Source organism: Miniopterus natalensis, chromosome 2, assembly GCF_054644295.1.
Source record: "Miniopterus natalensis isolate mMinNat1 chromosome 2, mMinNat1.hap1, whole genome shotgun sequence".
NCBI lineage: Eukaryota > Metazoa > Chordata > Mammalia > Chiroptera > Miniopteridae > Miniopterus > Miniopterus natalensis.
In genome coordinates, this window is record NC_142082.1 from 24,993,462 (window position 1) to 25,015,984 (window position 22,523).

Here is a 22,523-nt window from a genome sequence, read left to right on the forward strand (position 1 = left end):
ATCTAGATGAGAAAAAAATGAATTGCATTTTTAAAAAGGAGATATTTGGCCCTGGCCAGGTGGCTCAGATGGTTGGAGCATCACCCCTTACACCAAAAATGTTGCAGGTTCAGTTCCCAGTCAGGGCACATACCTAGGTTGTGGTTCGATCCCTGGTTGGGATGTTACGGGAGGTAACTGATCGATATTTCTCTCTTTTTTTCTCTCTCTTACTTCCTCTCTCTAAACATATCCTCAGGTGAGGATTTTTTAAAAAGGAGATATTTGTTAATATATTTAAATCCTGTTGCAAAGGGAATGCTGAGGGTTAACTTCACTTGGAAATGAAACTTCAGTATTAGAATAACAGCACTGGCAGATTATTATTTTTTGGGACCCATCTGGGCTGCACAATATTCCTTTACTCTTAGAAAGTGTTGGATAATAGGCTTTCTCCAGAGCAATTGAAATTTACCTCCAACTGGAAGGACTGATTCCAGAAATTGGGAATTGGCTTATGTACTAAACCACAAGGAAGAATTAACATACAATTAGAGTTTTATTCATTTGTCTAATTACCAAAACTATTTACCCACTGGGCTACCTTTATTAAGCACTTGGATTTTTTTTTTCCTAAAGGAACTCATAGTTTAGTGGTGTAGACAAAACAAGTGAATGAGAAGCCCCTGCCTGCCGGGCTGCTGAGTTGGAGAAGGAGGGTGATGTAGGAACATCAGGACGATCAGCGTGGCCAAGGACCTGAGCTCTTGGTTACCCTGGTTTCTCCTGGCCACTGCTGCTGGACCTATGATGGGCAGGGTGCTGCTGATGCCCACCTGCTGGTATCTGTGTGGCCCTTCTACCTGTTTCTCTGCTAAAGCCTCTGGATGGCTCCCTTCCTGGCCTTAGAAGCATCAACCAAAGTAGCCATGCAGGCAGATTTCCCCCTTGTCACCATCTTCGTAACTGGCATCAACCAAGCGTTATTACTAACAAAGCTGCTGCCAAAGATGCAGGCTCCCCCAGTTCCTCAGTAAGGTTATCTGGTTCTCTCTCCTAGTCAGGGCAGAAAGAAAAAAAGAAACAAAACCAAAAAACCAAAATAAAAAAGCTGGTCTTCTGCTTCTTGCTTCCAAGAGCTGAGAAAGCAAGGGGCTAGTACATTTTAGTCATTCCAGCTCCCCGTTCACACCTTGCCATCTTGCAGGGTAGGCAGAGGATTGAGAAGGCAGCCTAAGTACTTCTACAGAAGCACCGTATCCCACCTCAGCTTCAGCCAGCTCAGGAACCTGCCTGACGTGGGTGTGGGAGTGGGGAAGAGCTAACCCCGAAGGACAAGATAATTGTGTGTGGACTCCCTTCCAACAATAAGGCATGTGTTTGTATCTCATGCCCTGAGTCAACAGACAAGTTTTGAGCGTTACTATTCATCAAGCACCATGCGAGGCAGAAGTTGACCTACTCACTGATTTATTCAACAAATATCTACTCAATGCGCACTTGGTAAGTGAATATGGCAGAGTCCCTGACTACTGTAAGCCTAGTTTAATCTTCCATCAGGAGGGAAACTACTTTCATGTTAACAGTCTTCCCAGATCTCTATTCACAGTTCTGGAGTCATTTATGGACCTGCATATATTTACCAAGCCTCCTTGCAAATCATCATTGCTCATCGGGCAATATAATTCTGACCCAGAAGTTCCTCATGCACACTGTTGTGTAAAATATATATTATATATATGGTTTTATTTTCTTCCCCAATTTTTTGTGCTTAAGGCAGCTGCTCAAAATCTCTCTTTTCAGGCAGTTTAGCCATACTTGTGGTGCTGGTTTACTTAGTATACCGATTGTCATAGAAGATGACTGAAACCCTGGAATATAATAAGATAAGCTAAAGGAGTTAGATCATTTGTCAAAGAAAAAGAAAAGAAAAAATACACATTTCATAACTCATTCAAGAATTCACATGCCCCTTTAACTAGCTCCATGCAGTACTGATTTATTTTTTTTATTTTTATTTTTTAATATATCTTGATTGATTTCAGAGAGAGGAAAGGAGAGGGAGAGAGAGAGACAAAAACATCAATGATGAGAGAGTCACTGATCAAGCCCACAACCCGGGCATGTGCCCTGACTGGGAATTGAACCCCCGATCACCTGGATCCTAGGTCGATGCTCAACTGCTGAGCCACGCCCAGCTGGGCCTGATTTATTTTAAAGCATTTGTCAGGATGGGCTAGAGCATGCTGCCATAACAAACAACCCCCAATCTCAGCAGCTTAATACAGTGAAAGTTTAATGCTAACAATTAAACTATAACTATCAGTTATTCTGACAAATATCCAGAAAACAACCCAACAATTATTGACAGGGAAAGCTAATGGATATTGTTAGCAATTATTAAAGAGTACGTGGACTCACTGTTTCGTAAAGTCCTGAAAAATAGAAGAGGTTCTTTCTAGGTTCATGTTTAGCAATTCACCCTCCTGCTGTTAGGATGACAGTTTTTATTCTGCTGCATAGGTTCTTTGCGTGTTTGTTTCTTATTTGTGTCTGTGTCTAGTGTTTATAAATCATGAAACAACAAACAAAAACGGTTAAACTTTTGTTCCAAGTCTGACTACTCATCCCAGCGTGGCTGCTCTGACAACCAAGGCAGATTTGGAGGGACCCTGGCTTTCATCCCCAGTCTGTTCTTCTCCCTTCACCTACGCCTCCATCTGCCTTGGCAAAGTCACTAGTCCAGCCATGTGGGCTTCCAATGGCTTACTGATGACAGTGTCTTGTCTCACATGCATCTCACATGGGTGTTTCCACTGCCTGGCACAGGGCTTCTCCAGTGGTTGCCTGTCAGAGCTCAATCACTTGTGGAGCTTGGAAGTTCAGGGGAGGTAACACCTCAGGGGGAACTCTCCATCTGTGGGAGATGGGGACCAGTGGATAAATGTTGCTGTCTCTCTTCTTTGCTGAAAAACTCCAGGAGGCATTTCTATATACTCCTTTCTAAATCCTGGTGACATTGAGCCTCTGCTGCCCACACGAGCAAACTTAATGAGCCCTCTTATTACTTTTCTGCCTCTTCCTCACTTTCCCTGTTCCCTCTCCTGCTTACTGGTATCACTTCCCAGATAAAGAACCCACAAGTCTCAGTCTTAAATTGCTACATCTAACCTCCATGTGCCCAAGTAATCTTATTTTCTTAACCTAACATTCTCCCAATCCAGGCCCTCCTTCTCACTTGACTCCGTTGTTATGCCCACAAGTTGAAAACAGCTCTGTTTTCAGGGTACCCAAACTCAGGACACCATTTTCTAAAAAACACTGCCCCATCATATTAATAAATGCACGCATGTTTAGTTGCATAAACTCATGCATCCCTGTAGTCACCAAAGTGCATTTGAGACTAGAGTATCTTGGTATTTCTTGGGAGGTCTGTGGATGAAACTGGCCCTATCCTGGAGGAAAATCCCTACACAAACAGTTCTATTAGCTCCCATTGGACTGTAAGCTCCTTATTAGAAATAGGTTCTTTTATTAATTTTACTTATTATGAAAACTGTGGCCAAGGCATGTGAATCCAAGAGCCCAGAGATTAAAGGCAAGAACCATGGAAACAACTCCCATTAGGACTGAGCCCTAATCAAGGAACTAGCTACATGGGCCTAGCTGGACTTCAGAACTCTTACAGACTTGGGTCACTGCTGTGTGCTCCTAATTAACCACTTTTTGAATGGAAGGGTCCATTTTGTGCTTGTTTATTTTATGCTTGTTTCACTATTGTGTGCTGGGTGTGCAGAGGAAAGGTAATTTGTCCCAATAGTTCATAAGCTTTCCCATCAAGAATAATGGAACTCAAAGAGCTGTACCCACAGCACTGCACCTGAAGAGCTTCATCTGCACCTGGACCTGATGACAAGATCCTGGACTTAAAGCCTGAGCCCGATGCCACAGTAAGAGGAGACTTTTGGGGAATTTTAGAATGGGTATATATTTGCACGTATAAAGAATGTAAATTTTTGTGACCAGAAGGTTGACTGTGTCAGACTGTAGTTATCAAAGATGGCCTTAAGAACATCTTCCGTCCCAGATGATCTAGAACCTTTCCATTTCCACACCAAGAGGTGAAGCCCAGTTCTCGCCCCTTGAATCCAGAAAGGCTTGTGACTTCCTTATAATCAACAGAAGGCAGAGATGATGGTGTGTGACTTTGATGCTAGGTAATTTGAACTGCTCAATGGGTATGGTGTTTATTTTGGGGTGATGAAAATGTTCTGAAATTAGTTAGAGGTGATGATTTCATAACACTGAATATACTAAATATCAAGTTCACTTTGAAATAGTTTTATGTTATGTAAATTTCACCTCAACTAAAAACACTAAAGTTTTAAAAAAGGTGATTCAGCTTCCACCTTATGAGCTGGAACCCTCACACATAGAATTCTGCCTCACTATGTAAGAAATACAATTGCCCTGAGGCCACCATGCTGTGAGGAAGCCCAGATGACATGAAAAGGCCACATGTAGGTGCTCCCATTGCAACCCCAGCCTAGCACCACACATGTCAGTGGAGATGCTTCTAGATGATGCTGGACACAACCATCAACCACTAATCACCCGCCTCCTCCCAGCTGAGGCTGGACATTGGAGAGCAGAAAAGAACAACTCTACTGTGTCTTTCCTAAACTGCAGACCCACAGGATCTGTGAACATAATAAAATGGTTGTTTTAAACCACTAAGTTTCAGGGCAATTTGTAAAGCAGCCATAGTAACGGGGTAAGTAATCACTCATCCACAGAGACCACTTGTTTAGATTTCACTGGAGAAAAGTTAACATTGCAGTGAGGCACAGCTCTCCAATCTGGCAGCTAAATTTTATATCTAGCAGTCTCTCAACACTTTTTTTTTTTTTTTGCATGCGTCAGATGCATTTAAGGAAAAACAATTGCATTGGGTTTTGCGATGCTCATTGCACCATATGACTTCCTTAACTCATTTGTACAAAACTGCACCTTTTTCCTTGAGCCACCTTTTAATCTGGTCTGTGTCTCTTGCCAACATCTCTTCCATTGACATGCTCTTAGCCAGAATGTGAGAGAATCCTTTCTGCCCAAGAGTGAGGACCTGACATTGCTGCAAAATAGCAGCAGAGCTGAACAAGGCAATCAGGTGAGATAAGGAAGACGGCAAGCTTTCAAATACTGAAATACATCTTTCATCCCTCCTTCCACTCAGGCCAGGCTCCCTCTCCACCTCTCCTGAGGACCTCCTCTCTGAGCAGCATGTCCCAGCTCTTACAGCAGTACGTGAAATCCCCGTAATCCAAAGTAACATTCTTTTAGCTAACAGATCTCCATTCTGGCCACTGCTCTTCTCTTAAACGTATAGTTAACCAGGTTGCAAAGGAGAACAAAAGGCTTGTACCTGAACAAAAGGATTCCAATCCCAGAGATGCAAATTCAGGTAGCAACCCAACCCGCATTCCTGAGAGAATAAAGGAAGGCAGGGCTAATAAATGCAAAACCCTGGAAGTGTAAATCTTTCTTACCTGGGACTGGCTAGTTCCAATATGCAAATGAAGGAGGCCAGAGCTCCAAGGAGAAAGTGAAGTCCCTAAGTGTCCATACAGCAGGTGTTCCAGGATGTTTGTGGCTGGCTCAGCCTTGAGGTGAGTTAGCAACAGGTTAGCAACTTCATAGCAACTCTGAGAACTGAGGCACAAGCTGTGCACGGGCCCCACTTCCTGAATAGTCTCCTGACTCTATTTTAAGTGTCTCTCTTAGCAATGCTTACTCCATTTTATTTTATTTCTTCATTATCTTTATGATAATCACAAGTTGAAGAGGGACAATAATGTTAGAACAAGTCTGCAGCTGGAATTATAGCCCTGATTCTGGAATTCAGAAACAGAAAATGGGAGTTATAGATAAGTAAAAAATCCAATTCTGAAGCACAAAGCCACCGTCAGATTGGGGCCATCTGGTGTCATATTCACATTTAACCAAGGAACATGCAGGCAGATTCCGGACCACCGGATTAGAGCTCAGGAGATAAAGCAAGATGAAAAAGCTCTTATCAAATGCTGACTCAGTATAAAAACATTACCAGCATTATTCACTAATCCCTATAACAAATATTTACTGAGAGGTGGCTCTAGGCTTGGCGGTTATGTAGGTACTATCCCCATTTACCTCTGAGGGATCAGAGCCAGATTCATGAGGTGATTCACCCACTGTCCACAGGATTTGAACTCAGATCTGTACACTTCCAAGCTCATACTGTTTCTCTTATGATAAAGTGTGGGAAGAAGTAAAAGGAAATAACTGGGAGGTAAGAAAGAGGGTGTGAGAAAGACCTGGCCCCATAATCTCCTCACTCTGCCAAACAAATACTTTGTGACTGGCATTGTGTTAGCCAATAATGTTTTAACATACTTTTAAACAATAAGAAATTATCAAGTTTTTACAGATAATAAATATTTTAAAAGTCACAATAATTATTACTATTAGACAAAATGACTTAATCTAGGATTTAAAAACTTCTAAATATCAGTGTTTCTATATTAAGGGAAATGCTACATAAAGAACTGTGGTTGCAAAAAGAACTGTGTAAGAAACTATTAGCTGTGTCACTCTGGGAACTTAATCGCATGTTACTCTGTGTTGGTTTAAGCCTTGTCTTAAGAGCTATTAGGAAGCAATGTCATGTCTCATACTTCTTTGTTGAATTCTAATTCTAAATTATACATGTGGGGTCTTTTGGTAAAAAGTGGACATTGGACATATGCTGGTTGAATTTAATAAAAACTGTTTCCTCAATTTTCCATTTACTGAATCATGGGTAAACATTTTTTTATGAATTCAACATTAAACCATTATGGTAGTTTTTCCAGCAGAAATCACTATTTTTTCCCAAGAAAACTGCTCCCTTCAAATACCTTTACTACTATTAATTTTAAAGAGACATGTGGTTCTGTTCCTCTAAAAATGTTATCTAAATACATATGCTGACATTGTTAAGGGTGAAATGATTTGATGCCTAAGATTTCTTTAATATCACATGGGGTCATTGAGGAAATATGAGAGACAGGCTACCAGTTGATAGTTGGTAAAATGGGTGATAAATAAATCGGGATTTATTATTTTATTCTACTTTTACATTTATTGGAAATTTTTAAATAAAAAGTTTCAGTACCTGAAATAATACTGAAAACCATTTCTAGTCCCCACTCTAAATGGTAAAAAATTTATCACCATGTTTGGGCACAAGCTTCCTCTCCAAGGAAATCTTAAATATATTTTTCAGCTCTCCTTCTATTTGTTCCTCCTTCAATGTCTTAAACTCCACCAAATCCATATTGTCCTTATAATTGAATGTTCTAAAGGTGAGGGTGAAGCCCACTAAACAGTGAACCCCATTAGGGGTCTGCAAAGAACAGCATGACTTGCTTGTGAACACAGATGCTGGAGACGTCTGGAGGTATTCATTAACTGACTCAAAATCTTCAATTGCTCGAGGTTCAAGAGTAAAGGAGTAGATCTTTCTGTACTTTTTCTTTTCCAGGAGATCAGAATTAACAAATTCTTGGTTTGGAATGTACTGCTCCCTTCTGATTTGGTCCAGGTACCAGATTCCTCTCTCTTCGGTCAAGCGGAAGATGCAAGGCACCTGAGGCTGATCCTTCCCAGAAATCAACTCCAGAGGCTCCCACATCTGGTAAGAGCGTCCAAACCCAGCATCGACAATGTAGTCCCTGCCATCCACCGTCACCTTCAGCAGAAGGTGAATTATACCGTTGCTATATTTGTCGGCTGGAGTGTTGTAAACATAGCCTCCCAACATTGTGGTCTCAAAACCGATTGTGGTCAGAGCCCAATACAGAAGATGATTGACCTGGAGACACCACCCACCCCGGTTCTTCCTCACAACTTGATCAAAAACGGCCTCCAAGCCCAATTCCATGGGTTCCCCACAATGAATGTTAAGGTTCTCAAAGGGAATGGCCTGGATCTGGTGCTGAAGAATGTCAGTTAATGTTTCCAGGTCCAGTTTTTTCCCAGGGTTCTTATAACCAATTCTTTCAAAATATGCTTCAATGTCCATGATCCCCTAAGGCAAGGAAAACAAAACAAAAACACATAGTTTTACTTTTGCACTTGGATTTCTTTGATTAACCTAATTATGATTAATGTATTTTAAATATGTAAATACAAACAGTGGTTATAAATATCTGCAATCGTAAGTCTTTTGTTTACTACTTTTATTGTAATAATTGCTTTCACATGCTAAAAGTTCACTTAATAGGCTCTGTAACCATGTAAGAAAAGCATTATCACTGGTTCCATGTTTTAAACATGAGACGTTGTAAATCCAGATTAAGTGATGAGTGAAATGATAAACAGCTTATCTGTGGTTTTGTTGGGATGACTTAAAAGAGGCTCAAATTGGTGTCAATTAAAATAGGGTTTACAAATAGGTCCAATGTAAACAGGAGAGTTATAGAGTACATTGTATTCTTGGTACCTGACCCACTCAATTTCACCTTTAGCTGAACCCACTCGAAGTTCCACACTCAAAGATTTATATTCATCCCCACATTGATTTATTGATTCATTCAATAAAAAAGCTTATGAAAACCTATTATGTATTTGCTACTGATATAGCACTTGCTTGCCTTCAGAAATGTTACATTTTAGGGCTGGTTGGGATGACACAAATAGTTAAATAAATAAATAAAACATGCAATTTCTTAGGTTGTGATAAGTGCTCTGGAGAAAATTACTGCAAAGAAAGAAGATAAGATGTGTACACAGTAAAATTTAATTTCAAATAAAGTTGTCAAAGAAACCCTCACTATGGCCTGAAGGTTGTGAGGGAATTAGCTATGGCCAAATATGTGGGAAACACCATTCAGGCAGAAACAATAGGAAGTTAAAAAGCTTAAAGTGGAAGCTGCCTAGGAAGCCAGGGTGATCAGAGCAGAGTGAAAGAGACAGTGTGTGGACTGAGATGAAATCAGACAGATAACAGTGGCCTTAAAACCAATTCTGTTGGCTTTTAACTCTGAGATGAGAAATCATTGTGAAAAGGTAGCCATTTGGGCAAAGTATACATTAATCAAACTGGTATTTCTGGCTACTGCCTGGAGAATGAGCTGGACTCCTCATTCTTTCTGAGCTGAATGAATAGACCTGTCATCCAGGTAGGACCAGCTCAAAGTGCATATGCTCTAGGACCATTGCTTTGCTCATGGATGGCTTTGCTCCATGACCCAAGTCAGGTGAATGAGACTCTATGAGGGATTTTAACTGAAACCTAAGCAGATACTTTCTGCTGTGGGGCTAGACGCTGGTAGGATATTTGCTCAAAGCTCCTGGGAGAACTTGCTGAAGAATCATCTCAACAGAGAATTTACTGGCTTGAGGAATGAAAAGCAGGAGAAAGAAAGATAAGACCTGAAAGAAGTCTCAAGGTAAACTCTTGACTTTCTGGTAAGCGGGGCCAGAAGAAGAAAGAAAGAAAGAAAAAGAAAAAGAAGTCCTTATTTTGTTAAATCCCATAGAGCAAAGGTTTCTGTCCCTGCTACTAAGTGTCCTAATCCAGTGTGACCCTGACTATAACAGTGGTGAGTCACCATTGGCACTATGACATGGCCCCAGGTGACATGGAGCAAAGACCCCGGCCCAGGTCAATGGTGATCATCATTTCTTTGCATCTTAACTTGTTCCTTTTAACTGCTCTCAACATCTACACAAGCTCTAAAACTCTGCCACTCAGACACGGGGAGCAACAAATGTAGCCAGCCCATCCCAAACCCTCTCCTGTCTCTGCGCCCAGAAGCAGAGCTGAGTAAGGAGAGCAGGTGATGTGGAAGAAAAGGAATGTGGTTTGGACATGCCTGACCCTTTGGAAAAGGTTTTTCTCTCCTGCTATCACACAGTCTTAACCTACTGAGACTTTGCAACAGCAGTACGCAGATATCAAGGCTAACTGACCCCTTTGCGATGCGGCCTGAGGTGACATAGTACAAAGGGCCCTGGCCCTAAGTCTAATGGTGACAAGCTAAGGATCTCTCTTTTCTCTCCTCATATTATTTCTGTCGGGTCCATCTATTCCTCTTTTTGACCTAGTCATCAATTCCCATTTTGTCAGTGTTTCCAAATTTTCTTTTCTTGATATCTGTAATGTTATTTTCCTTAACTCTATTAGGTTCCGTGAATTTCTTCTCATCTCACCAGCATCTTTCTCAACATTTCGACAAGCTCTAATACTCTTCTACCCGGACACAGAGAGAACAGCTGGTATCTCGCCAAACTGCCCCACACTCACCCTGGCCTGTAATTCAGAATCTGTAATGAGTATGTAAGAAAAAGAGGTGAGGGTTGAGCAAAAAGAAAGTGGGTGGTTTATAACCTGGCTATTTGAGTCTTGCTTAGGCTGTGATTCCTTCTACTAGGGGAAAGTGGCCAGCTGTTTGACTTTCTGGATGAAAAGGAAGTTGCTAGGCTAGTCCTGTTCAAAGGCCAGGGTTCAACAGGCCGCAGGGCGCTGAAGGCTTGCAGCTCAGCCCCGCCCCTGAATGAATGTCTGCAGAGGTCAGGCAGGTCCCCAGAGCAGGCCCGGAGAGCCAATGCACAGAACCAGCTGCTCAGCTGAAGATGGTAAAGGCCAAACAAAAGAAGTCTCTGCGACAACAGGGAGCTGACAGCCAAAAAGCCCCTTTTGAGGGGAGGAGCGGGATCCCTGTTTTGTGCTTGAGCAACTAAAATGAGAACCTGGGGAAGGAAATGCCACCACCACCCCAAGGCTACAAGCAGCACAAGTACGCTCCTGGACAGAGGTGAAATTGTCAACCCCTGCTTCCAGGATTCCTGGTATTGCTGAATAGGTTTTTCTAAATAACTAATATGAAATTCACAGAATATAAAATTAACCATGTTAAAGTGAACAATTCAGTGCCATTTAGTAGTCACAGTGTTGTGCAATCACCGCGTCTATCTAGTTCCAAAATGTCTTGTTAGCACAGAACGTAACCCCATACCCATTAAGCAGTTACTCTCTGTTCCCACCAGCCCCTGGCAACCACCCCTCTACTTTCTGTCTCTATGGATTTATCTATTCTGGATATTTCATATAAATGTAATCATATAACATGGGACATTGTGTGTCTGGTTCCTTTCATTTAGCATAATGTTTCCAAGGTTCATTTGTTATGTAATGCATATCAATACTTCATTCCTTTCACGACTGAATAATATTTCATGGTATGTGTACTATAGGAGCTCCAATCCTGGGAGCGCCACACTGTTCTTTGCTGGTTTGGAAAAACCACTTGGGGGAGACCCGATGGTGTCAGTCTGGTGAGTTTCCGCACTGGGCCCGAGCAGAGGGGAGAGGGGAACAGCGTGCATGCAGGCCAAAGACAGAGAGCCTAGTGTGAGGCTTGTTAGCCCTCAAGGACGTGGGAAACATTGGGGTAGGAGCTGCTCTGCTCCTTGCGGCTGCTGGCCAGGCCGACACCTTCCCACTGATGGGAGGGGGAGTTGGGCTACATCCTTGCTTGACCCTGCAGTATGGATGCACCGTTTTTGTTCACCTCTTCCTTCCTTGAAGGGCATCTGGACTGTTTCCACCTTTGACTGTTGTAAATAGTGCTGCTGTGGATGTTTGTGTTCAAGTACATTTTTCAGTATGTGTTTTCAATTATTTTGTGTTTGTACCATGGAATAGAATTGCTGAGTTGAACAGAAAAAGGCTAAGGAGTGTTTCTGAGTGGCTTTTCTTTCTGTGTACTGTTATTTGCCCTGCCCTGCCCTAGAGAGCCCTGTGCATGAAAATCAGCTCATGCAGCTGAAGAGCAGTTTTGTTTCTTGTTTTGTTTTTTAATTTTCTTTTTTTACTCCCCTGAGGAGAAGCAGAAACTCAGACAAACTCAGATGTGCAGGTGATATCTGCGTATTTTTAAAGTTGGCTCTAAACTTGTAAAACCCATAAAGGGCCAACGAAAGAAGTCTCTGGGCAAGATGCACTAGATAGTTGACGGAAGTTGTTACTTTTTTTTGAGCGCGAGAAGGTGGGGTCAGCCATTTTGTGAGTGAGAAACTAAAATAAGGGCCCTGGGGAAGGAAAAGAGCAGTTTATAAAAAAAAAAAAAGAGCCCACCAGGGTGCTGCGGTGGGCTCCTGCTGGAGCAGGGGAGAAGGCTGGGAACAGCGCCCTTAGGCCCCTGCTGGGGGCTGTCTGCCTCCGCAGGCCTCCCTCCCATGCAATTCTCCACAGCTCTGCTCCAGGAGAGGTGTCCTCAGTCTACCTGACAGTGAAGGAGTTGATTCTTGACATTTATGGTTTCTGGGCACCCTGCCCCTAAGCCGCCTTCCAACATGACAAAATTCCCCCAGGAATTCCCTCACTATGCACAACGTGCCCCTCCTCCCTGCCTGTTTGGGATAATTAGAGAAGTTCTGATCAGCTCATGCAGAGGGAGCAGGAATGTTAGGAACCTTGCTGCTGCCAGGACTAACTGGATCCTTTGGGACACCCTCAGGTGGGGACAGAAGAGGCAGACATCACTGTTTCAGTTATCCAACAGGAAAATCCAGTCCCCTGAAACACACATTATACACATAAACTGTCTTTTATACACATCTTTCATCCTCACAACAACCCTTTTAGGTAAGCTCTCTAATCAGCTCCATTTTACTGACAGATAAACTGACTTTTAGAGATGCTGAGTGACCTGCCCAGGTCCTTAAAGCTGGCATGTGGTGTGGCTGTGACCCTAATCCAGACAGTTTGAATCAAGGGTCTATTATCTTCACATTTACACCGCACGGTCCTTATAGCATAGGGATTCACAGCAGGTGTCAGCTAAGCTTTCTGAACCACCTCTGGACTTGAACAGGCACACTAGTACCTAGCCCCGTGGACTCACATTTGAGGTAAGATTAAGCCCCAACTTCAAAACATAAAAAAGTTACTTACCGGGTTCAGCTAAGGACCCACACCAGGAACTAGGCTGACTTCACTCCTCCCACATCAAGGTCAATACAGGAAGTGCCCTCACTGGCTTTGCAAACTGCTCCTCCCCTGGACTCTCCTTAAAATCGCCCAGGGATCTCTGGGAAATGTAGTTATGGGGCCTTAGCTGTCCTTGTGAGACTCCTCTTCAGAGCTATTCACTGGAGAAGAGTGGAGGGCTATCCAATATTATGACCCCGGGTCACAGGCCGTGAGGGGTATGATCTTGTATTTGACACTGTCCCCGCCTTAGGAAGCCTAAAGCCAGATGTCCTACCTGTAATGTGGGAGGTGAGGGTTTTCAGGTGGTCCCGGAAAAGCAGAGTCATTAAACTAGAAAAGGCAGAAGATCATGATCTTAAATTACTCTCTCAAATGTATGATACCATTTCTTCATCAATTTCCATGAGGCCCCTCATTTTCTATTCTGCCTTTCATCCCCCATCCTCAGTCCCACTCACCACCACCACCCCCCTCAAGGCCCTGTGTAATGTGACTGAAATGGGTCCAAGTATATGGTATGAATGAGACTGTCTACAGTAATGTGCTGGTGATTCTGCTTGTGTTTGTAATTCACTTTAATGATATTGCTCTATAACTCTTGCTGTTTCTTATGCATTTCCCCCTACACTATGTTTCAAAACTTGTCTACACGACACAGTTGTTGCCTCATGCCTTCCCTTTGGCACTAGGTGTTCTAGTTCATAGCTGTGGTGTCCTGCTACATGAACTTGGGAGGCCTTTCACTGTGCTTGGCCTGTGGAGAGGCAACTTAATGCCCCTAGGACAGTCACTAGGCCCAGCATGATGGGAGTTGAAAGAGAAATACCCTCAAGTTCTACCTGCCCAGGTCGGGTTATCCTGGGGCACGAACAACACTGCCTCCCCTCCCGAAATCGTCATAACTAAGTCAGAGTCTCCCAAAGAACCGGAACAGCTGCAGAAGCTCTTAATCAAGGTTTGTGCTTTGAAACAACTGATGAGAATCTGGGGGTCCATGTTGAGCAATGAGGGTGCTCGAAGACTGTGGTGATGAGAGATCCAACCACCAAGTACTCCAGAGGCACTGGGTTTGTCACAATGCGACTGTAGAGGACACAGATGCAGTCATGAATGCAAGGCGGATGGAAGAGTGTGGAACCAGAGAGGGCCATCTCAAGAGAAGATTCTCAAAGACCTGGTGCCCATTTAACTGTCAAAAAGATTTTTGTTGATCGTATTAAAGAAGACACTGAAGAACATTACCTAAGAGATTATTTTGAACAGTGTAAGAAAATCAAAGTGATTGAAATCGTGACTGACTAGGGCACTGGCAAAAAAAGAGGCTTTGCTCTTGTAACCTTTGATGACCATGACTCTGTAGACAAGAGTGTGATTCAGAAACACCGTACTGTGAATGGCCACAACTGCGAGGTAAGGAAAGCCCTGTCTAAGCAAGAGATGGCTAGTGCCTCTTCCTCTCAAAGAAGTCCAAGTGGTTCTGGAAACTTCAGAGGTGGTCGTGGCGGTGGTTTTGGTGGGAATGACAACCTTGGTCATGGAGGAAACGTCAGTGGTCAAGGTGGCTTTGGTGGCAGCCGTGGTGGTGTGGTGGCTATGGTGGCAGTGGGGATGGCTGTAATGGATTTGGTAATGTGGTGGTTATGGAGGAGGTGGCCCTGGTTACTCTGGAGGAAGCAGAGGCTATGGAAGTGGCGGGCAGGCTTATGGAAACCGGGGCAGTGGCTATGGCGGGAGGGGTGGCTGTGACGGCTGCAACAACAGGGGGCAGAGGCAGCTTTAGTGGAGGAAGCAATTTTGGAGGTGGTGGAAGCTACAATGATTTTGGCAATTACAACAATCAATCTTCAAATTTTGGACCCATGAAAGGAGGAAACTTTGATTAAATTTTTCCCCCATAACCATTTATCCCCCCTATGCCCTCTTCCACCCATCCCACTGCACCCCTGAAATCGCCACACTATTGTCCATGTCCATGGGTTCTCTCTCTTCTTTTTTCATTTTTGCTCAACCCCTGCCTCCCAACCCCCCGCCACCCCCCCAGGCTGTCTGCCTGCTCTCTATCTATGAGTCTGTCACTATTTTTTCTGTAGCTCCGTTTGTTCATTAAATTGAAAAAAGGAAACTTTGGAGGCAGAAGCTTTGTCCCTTATGGTGGTGGAGCCCAATACTTTAACAAATCACAAAACCAAGGTGGCTATGGCGGCTCCAGCAGCAGCAGTAGCTATGGCACTGGCAGAAGGTTTTATTTACTGCCAGTAAACAAAGCTTAGCAGGGGAGGAGAGCCAGAGAGGGGACCGGGTAGCTACAGTTTACAGCAGATTCGTGAACTCAGCCAAGCACAGTGGTGGTAGGGCCTAGCTTCTACAAAGAAGATATGTTTTAGGCAGTACTCACGTGAATGGGCAAATACTCGAGGACTGTATTTGTAACTAATTGTGTAACAGGCTATTTTAGTTTCTGTTCTGTGGAAAGTGGAAAGCATTCCAATAAAGGGTTTTAACGTAGTTTTTTGTTTGCACCCATACTATTGATTGCTAAATGTAATAGTCTGATCATGATGCTGAATAAATGTGTCTTTTTTTTAAATGTACTCTGTAAAGTTAGTCTGCTCCAAAGCCATCTTGGTAAATTACCCCAACTGTGTGAAGTTGGAATTCCTTCAGGGTAATGCCAGGTTCCATTTGAAATTTGTTTAACAACCTGCTTGGGCACAGAAGCCATTGTCTTTGGAAACCTTGGTCTAGCTGAATTGACAGTTACTGTGTTGTGACCTGGAAATCAGCGCTAAATATTACATAAGCCATATTGTAGTGCCCTTTGAATTTTTTGCTTCATTTCACGGCCTTTTCCTGTGTCCTGAAAAATACAAAGCTAAGGCGCCTAGCATGATGTCTTTCCTACAGTGGGATCTCAAAATTAATGTCTTTTACTTAAAATTTAAAAGATATTTTAAAGTGAAAGAAATTTACATTCATTATTTGGAAAATTACACGGGATAAAAGGATATACTTGGGGGTATTGTAAAATAACTTTCCACATGAGTAGTCAACTTTCATCATTATCTTTCAGTCAGGAGGACATGGAACGCACGTGCTGGAATGTACATGTGTGCACACACACGCACGCACACACACAACTTCCAGGGGCGATGGTATTTCTTCATATTCCTTTCTCTCTAAGTTTTAGAGCAGTAATGGTTAAGTGTTTTGCGTGAAGTGATTCATAAGGCTGTTCTGCCAGATGCGGAAGGTTGAGTGATCTTCAGTCTCGTTGCTGAGTATCTGCATAGCAGCTCTCAGACTGTTCACCCCGGCAATTAACGCAGAAGCTGTGTGTGCTGGCTTGTGAAATAGCCAGCATGTGTATGTCTCCAAACGCCCTGTTAAAATACCAAGAAATGTAGTGTTAAATGCCAAATTAGGTTCTAAAAGTTAATTTCCTGAGAAGTTTCATCCTATAGGCGATTTCAGGGTAAGAAAAGAACTCCTCTTCCTAAAAGTTTTTTCACGTAGCCCGGCCCGCATGGCTCAGCGGTTGAGCATTGACCTGGGATCCAGGAGATCACAGTTTGATTCCCAGTCAGGACACATGCCCGGGTTTCGGGCTCGATCCCCAGTCAGGGGCGTGCAGGAGGCAGCCGATCAATGACTCTCATCATTGATGTTTCTGTCTCTCTCTCCCTCTCCCTTCATCTCTCTGAAATCAGTAAAGATAAAAATTTAAAAAAAAACACACAAAAGTTTCCTTTGTAAAGGTCCCACATGGCCCTCAACCGTTTAGAGAATGTGGTGCATGCAGGACATAGGCATGGAAGGCCCAGGGCTCGCTTCTGCCGGGCAGGCGGCAGGTGTGGTTGCCTCAGAGCGCCGGGGGGGGGGGGGGGGGGGGGGAACACGGACGGGGGGGACGGGGGGAAGAGAGCACTGTGCTGGGACAGAGCCTCACAGAGCGGAGGACATTTGTCTCAGCTGCCTTGAGTCTGGAACCTTGGGGAGAGGAAACAATGTCTCAACTGGAGATTTGGAAAGTTTTCCATAAGATGTTTATTATACAAAATCCCTTTATTTCTCCCTGCAGATGATACATAATAAAAATCAACTGTGTTCTGTGGAAGCAGGACCGTGCAAGCCTGGAAAGGATTTTTATAGAAATGTATTTGAGCCAAACAGAGGATATGCCTGGAAGCAAGATCTCAACCGACTGAGAAAATGTTTCTCAGAATTAAGGAGGGAACATATAGAAGATTACACAGAGGTGGGAGAAAGCCAGGGGGGGGATTCTGTGTTCTCTTGGGGGTATTTTCACTTCCCAGAGGTCTGAAAAGAGGTGCGTTAACCTAGATGCTGAGAAACAATGGGCAGGGCTCGCTTAAGGCCAAGATTAACCTTTTACTGAAGTGATACTCCGGGCGGGCGTGAGCGCCCACCATGACCTGCCCAGTTAGGAATTTCCGATCAGGTCACCCTGAACCTACTGTCCGTGACATTTATTACAGCACCCCTTTCTTGTCTACAGCGGTGTGTATGTCAACATCTCTCCTTAGAGGACAATTGTGATGTTTATATCTCTGTACTTATTTTTCTTTTCCTCAGGTTTTTGCATTAGCCAGAACTTTCAGAATAATGTTGGAGAAGATAATTAAACACACACACACAAAGAGGGAAGGGGGAGTGAGCAAGACATGGGAAACGAAGTCAGTAAAAGAGCAGGAACTGCGGGGTTACAGACTTCAGTTTCTCCCAGATGACTACCTTTTTGTTAATAGTGGGACTTTCTCCCCTCAAATACATGAGCCATCTCCTAGAGAGTGTTGCCTTAGATTGTCTTCCATAGCACTCGCCCACTCCTGCCCACCTTCCTTCCCTTTGTTCACTGGGCCATGGGGAATGGAGACCCGCCTTGACTCGTGAAATCTGGGGCAACCCCCTTCAGCTTCTCAGCAAGACCCCCTCAAAGGGGATTCATCTCTAAATCTAAACCCACAATGTTTTCACCCTGCATATCTGGGTATCTGTTAGTTAAGGACATCATGGACAAAGGTGACAGAGAAATGATGGGTAATGTCTACGATGCCCAAAATTGATAAGAGACTGTTTTGTGTAATATGTAAGATACCCCTTCACATCACCGAGAATAAGACAGGAGTCTTAGTGGGAAAAGGCAAGAACAGGAGCAGACAATTTACAGAAGAGGAACTCCAAATACCTACAAGCACATGAAGAGATGACCTAATTCACTAGTAATCAGAAAACTGCTCATTAAAACAGCGGTTAGGTATTTACTCCTGTAAGATCGGCAAGATATTAAAAAGTTGGATAAGGCCAGAGAGTCATTATTTATTTATCTTTAGATAAATGTGGGAGGCTTAACTGGAGCAGCCATTCTGGAGAGTGAACTGGAGGTACTGATCAAATAGATTTATGTGTGTGAACACACACACACACACTTATGGGCCTGGGTGAGAATTCACTTATAGTTCAGAAGCAGAATTTCCTAGCAGTGTATCTAATTAGAACAGATTACAGATTCTGCTTCTGAGATATATTCCAAACAAATTCTCACCAGGCCCATAAAGGATTATGAAGACAGTCATTTACCGTGATGTTTGCAGTTACAGACCGTTGGACGCAACCCAACAGAGGAGGTAGATGACATTCATGCCACAGAGCTAGTAGTGACAGAGCACAAAGCACACAAAACTATACAGGTTAGAACTCAAAGCCGTGTTCAGGGAAAGACTATGAAACAGAATGAGATCCATTTATGTAAGTTTAAAATACATGTGCACATACAAACAATATAATTTAATTTCTAAAGTTTCCTAGACATTTAGAAGGAAAGCTATTCAATTTCGAAGGGAGGTTTGTGAGTGCTTGGCTCTCCCCGTGTCCCCTGGGAGGAGTCTACTTGCAGTCCAGCCTAGAAGAACATAGTCCGCTCTGTTTGTTGGTCTGAGATAAGAAATTGGTCTTGCATTTCTGTTTTCAAGGTGTCTGTGCAAACCTGTCCGGACAGATGAGAAACAGGGAGAAAGGAGTGACTGTTCTACCGAGCGCGCAGGTGACTCAGTTGCTGTATCCCTCTGCATACAGCGCTTAGAGGATCCGTTACGATACCATGTCACCACATTACCTCCGCAGGAACGTGGAATAGATTACAGCACTCTCAGTGGAAGACTTCCAGAATCAGGACCCAAACGACAGCATTTCACAAATGTGGCTTTTCTTAATTATGTAATTTTAAAGAAACTACTTTTAAATTCTCAAACACCAATAAAGTATTCAGTGTGCGATAATGTTCTTATCATGTGTGGTTGCAACCAGTATTCCTAACATGTGATGAATGTAGTTTCTTGACCATAAGCTGTGCTGCTTTGAGGGAGAGATGATGTGGGTAAAGTGAAGCTGTTTTTACCCTCTGATACATCCAGCCCCTTCTCTCTCTCCCCCGCGTCTCTTTCTCTCTCCCTCCCTCTCTCTCTCTTTCTCTCAATTGAAGTGCATAAATATTTGAGTTCAAATATTTTTATAGTCGTGTAATTTTGTCTCCATTATTTTAATAAATTTATTTTACAAAATAAAACTTAAGTGTACCCTATTTATTTTTTTTATTTAAATTTTTTTCTTAAAATTGATTTAAGTGAACTCTATGGAATGTTTTGCCAAATTTAGATGCTGGAAAAACATAGGTCCTCTCAATTTCACTCTATTCTGATACAGGATGTAAATTTGTTCAACTAAAATAGGATATTCATTAACAGATTATTTCCACAAGTCACAGTATTAAAATTATAATTATTGAATTTTAAAATCTTGTTCTTTCAGTTCTCATTGTTTGTCTTTTGTAAAGATACATTTCAGTGTCTTCCTTTTGATAAGTTTTGTTTTTTAAAATTGCAATTTATAAAATGCTTCAAAAGCTAAAGGTTTGGGGGGTACTTTATTTGTTAAATTACATTTCATTTAAAATTTCCAAATGAACCAGGCCAGCATGGCTCAGCGGTTGAGCATTGACCTATGATCCGGGAGATCGAGGTTCAATTCCTGGTCAGGGCACATGCCTGGGTTGCAGGCTTGATCCCCAGTGGGGGGCATGCAGGAGGCAGCCGATCAATGAATCTCTCATCATTGATGTTTCTGTCTCTCTCCCTCTCCCTTTCTCTCTCAGCAATCAATAAAGAGATATTTTAAAATAAAGTAAAATTTCCAAATGATTTAAAACAGAAAAGTTATTCTTCAGAGGCTCTTTATTTCTAAAATGGGATTGGTGGTGGAAAGCCAATGGAGAACATGCGTAGTTCCTGCTGTTGTTTCTCGTTTCTTTCATTCAGCATCAGTTCTAGACAGTGATTGTGGGGTTCAGTAATTCTAACCCTGGGTGCATTCATGTAAACTTTGGAAAGTATAACCTCTCTTTGGTTAATAAAATATCACAGCTTGTCTGTGATAACACAACTATGAAATATGTGTGCAGCATAACCAATTATAAGTATAAATCTGCTTTATAGTTTACTTTAGTAAGAATATTTTTTCTAAGTCTCTGTGTCAGCAAAACATAAATTAGTATATTCAACACAAATACACAAGCACACAATTTACAGAATAATTGACAACAATGTCAGATATTTAACCTTTGAAAGAATAAACTTTTACATTGATTCCATTGATATGGATGAAAAAAACCTGAACTCTACTGGAATTAATTTAACTGATTTTCCCTTTTAAGCATCTCATGGCATGGATATGAAGCTGGCATCACTTAACGGGGTACAAGTCCCTCTGCTAATGGAACACACTTTGGCAAGCACTCACTTCACTTTTCCTACCTACAGAAGACATCAGGGAATTTAAAAAGAGTGGCATTATTTTAGAAAAAGTTATTTGTTCCAAATGAAAAGATTGACTCAAAATGATTGGTACACAGAACTTCTGCAGCTACAAGTTTTCAATCTCATCTCCAGGTACAATCCTTTTAGAAAACAACTATCCTTTAAAATAGATACTGGTACTTATTCTGGGTATATACATATTCCAGTAATCTCGTTTTCAACAATGAAGATCTTCCTCTCTAGAGACTCAGGGAGAGGCGGGGTAATGGGAGAACCATAAAGTATTAGGAAACAGAAACCCAGATCCAGAATAAATTATGGATATCATAAACTCTTAGTCCACAAACCTAAAAGAATTCAAAGAAATTCAACCTATGAACACTTCCTAAGCACTCACTGTGTGCCATGTGTTGTGGGTCTGGACACAGAGATAAATAAAACATTGTAGGTATCCTCTAGCTGACTTTCAGTCCAGTTACATACACAAGTGATGTCATATAGTATTCTGTGCAGGCACAAATGGTAGGCAACGAGGACAGGAGAGGGAGCGCCACTCCGTCCACGGTGACCCTGGAGGCCAGGTGGAGGAATAGCCTGTGAGCCATAACAGGCATTTTAAAACCTTTCCTGGAATGGGAAGTAGAGGAGAGAGACTGACAGAAATTCTTTACTTGATCACTGCAGTCAGCATCCTGAACCTTCCCCTAGGCCCATGGGGTACTTCCTTGTAAAACTGCTTTAGCAAGAACCCTGCTGAGTGAGATTCGCCAGCCTCCCATCCTCAGGCCTGATCACCCTCAGTATCCACAGGGGCCCCCCATCCTGCGCCACTCCCAGGGGAGGCTTGATCACCCCTGCCTGTCTTGAGCAGACGCTGATAGGCCAGTGTAGCAGGAGCTCTCCTGCCCTTGATGTTTCCTTTTAGTGACGGTCTGTTTTCTAACCCCCACCCTGCTCCTTGGCTGCAAATTCCCAGCTGCGATTCTGCATTCACCACGGAGCCCAGTTCTACGCTGACGACTCTTTCCCCCTGTTGCAACAGTCCTGGATAAAATTTGTTTTTACTGCTTGAGTACTGTCCACCTCTGGGTTTTCCTTGCCAGGAGGAATATTAAAAATTCTGTACTGAGCAAAAGTAAGTGCCAAATGTATTTGATAAAGAGGCAGAGTCTGCTTTAAGGCGTGTTAAGGAGTAAGGAAACTGTGGAGGCAGGTATTTTTTATCTGGGTTCTTTCGGTGCTCTATAGGTGACTGCTCCCCCGATGCTGGTGGGAAATGGCTCTGTAAACTTTTACCTAGATTTTAAGCCAATCTGAACCAGGTTGTTGACCCTGGGGTGGCAGGAATGGGTTACGTATTTCCCGGGGCCTTCATAACTCAGCTCTGGGGTCTGCAGCTGAGCCGTACATATAAAAGCCGCTCCCTGCAACAGATACATAATTGCCCCCTAGGAAGGTCCCCTGCCTCATCTCTGCCTTCGGGCACCGGGTAAATGAAATCTCTGAAATATTGATGAGTAGAAAATACTCAATTAATAATGAAAGCGGAACAGTAACATGTGAAAAGAGAGAAGGCAGTTCTCTGAGGTGCACGCTTAGCCGCCCCTGATGGTTCCGTGGGGAGGCAGCGAGCCTCACGCGGGCAGAGGAGCCCTCCTGGCGCGGAGAGAAGCAGCCTGGGGCCCGGCACGATGAGC

General features: G+C 43.0%; 1 protein-coding gene and 1 pseudogene across 1 annotated transcript; one reads left to right on the top strand and one right to left on the bottom strand.

Annotated features, from left to right (window-relative positions):
• Positions 1-7,117: 7,117 nt before the first annotated feature.
• LOC107523940 (arylamine N-acetyltransferase 1) lies at positions 7,118-8,080 on the bottom strand. The gene has a single exon (XM_016195640.2). The coding sequence runs from the start codon at positions 8,078-8,080 to the stop codon at positions 7,208-7,210; it is 873 nt and encodes a 290-aa protein (XP_016051126.2). The 3' UTR covers positions 7,118-7,207.
• A 5,946-nt stretch (positions 8,081-14,026) lies between these two features.
• On the top strand, positions 14,027-15,267 carry LOC107523928 (heterogeneous nuclear ribonucleoprotein A1 pseudogene; annotated as a pseudogene).
• The last annotated feature ends 7,256 nt before the right edge of the window (positions 15,268-22,523 follow it).

Excerpts from the sequence above, each read along its gene's own strand:
- LOC107523940 (XM_016195640.2), bottom strand. The coding sequence starts at position 8,080 with ATGGACATTGAAGCATATTTTGAAAGAATTGGTTATAAGAACCCTGGG.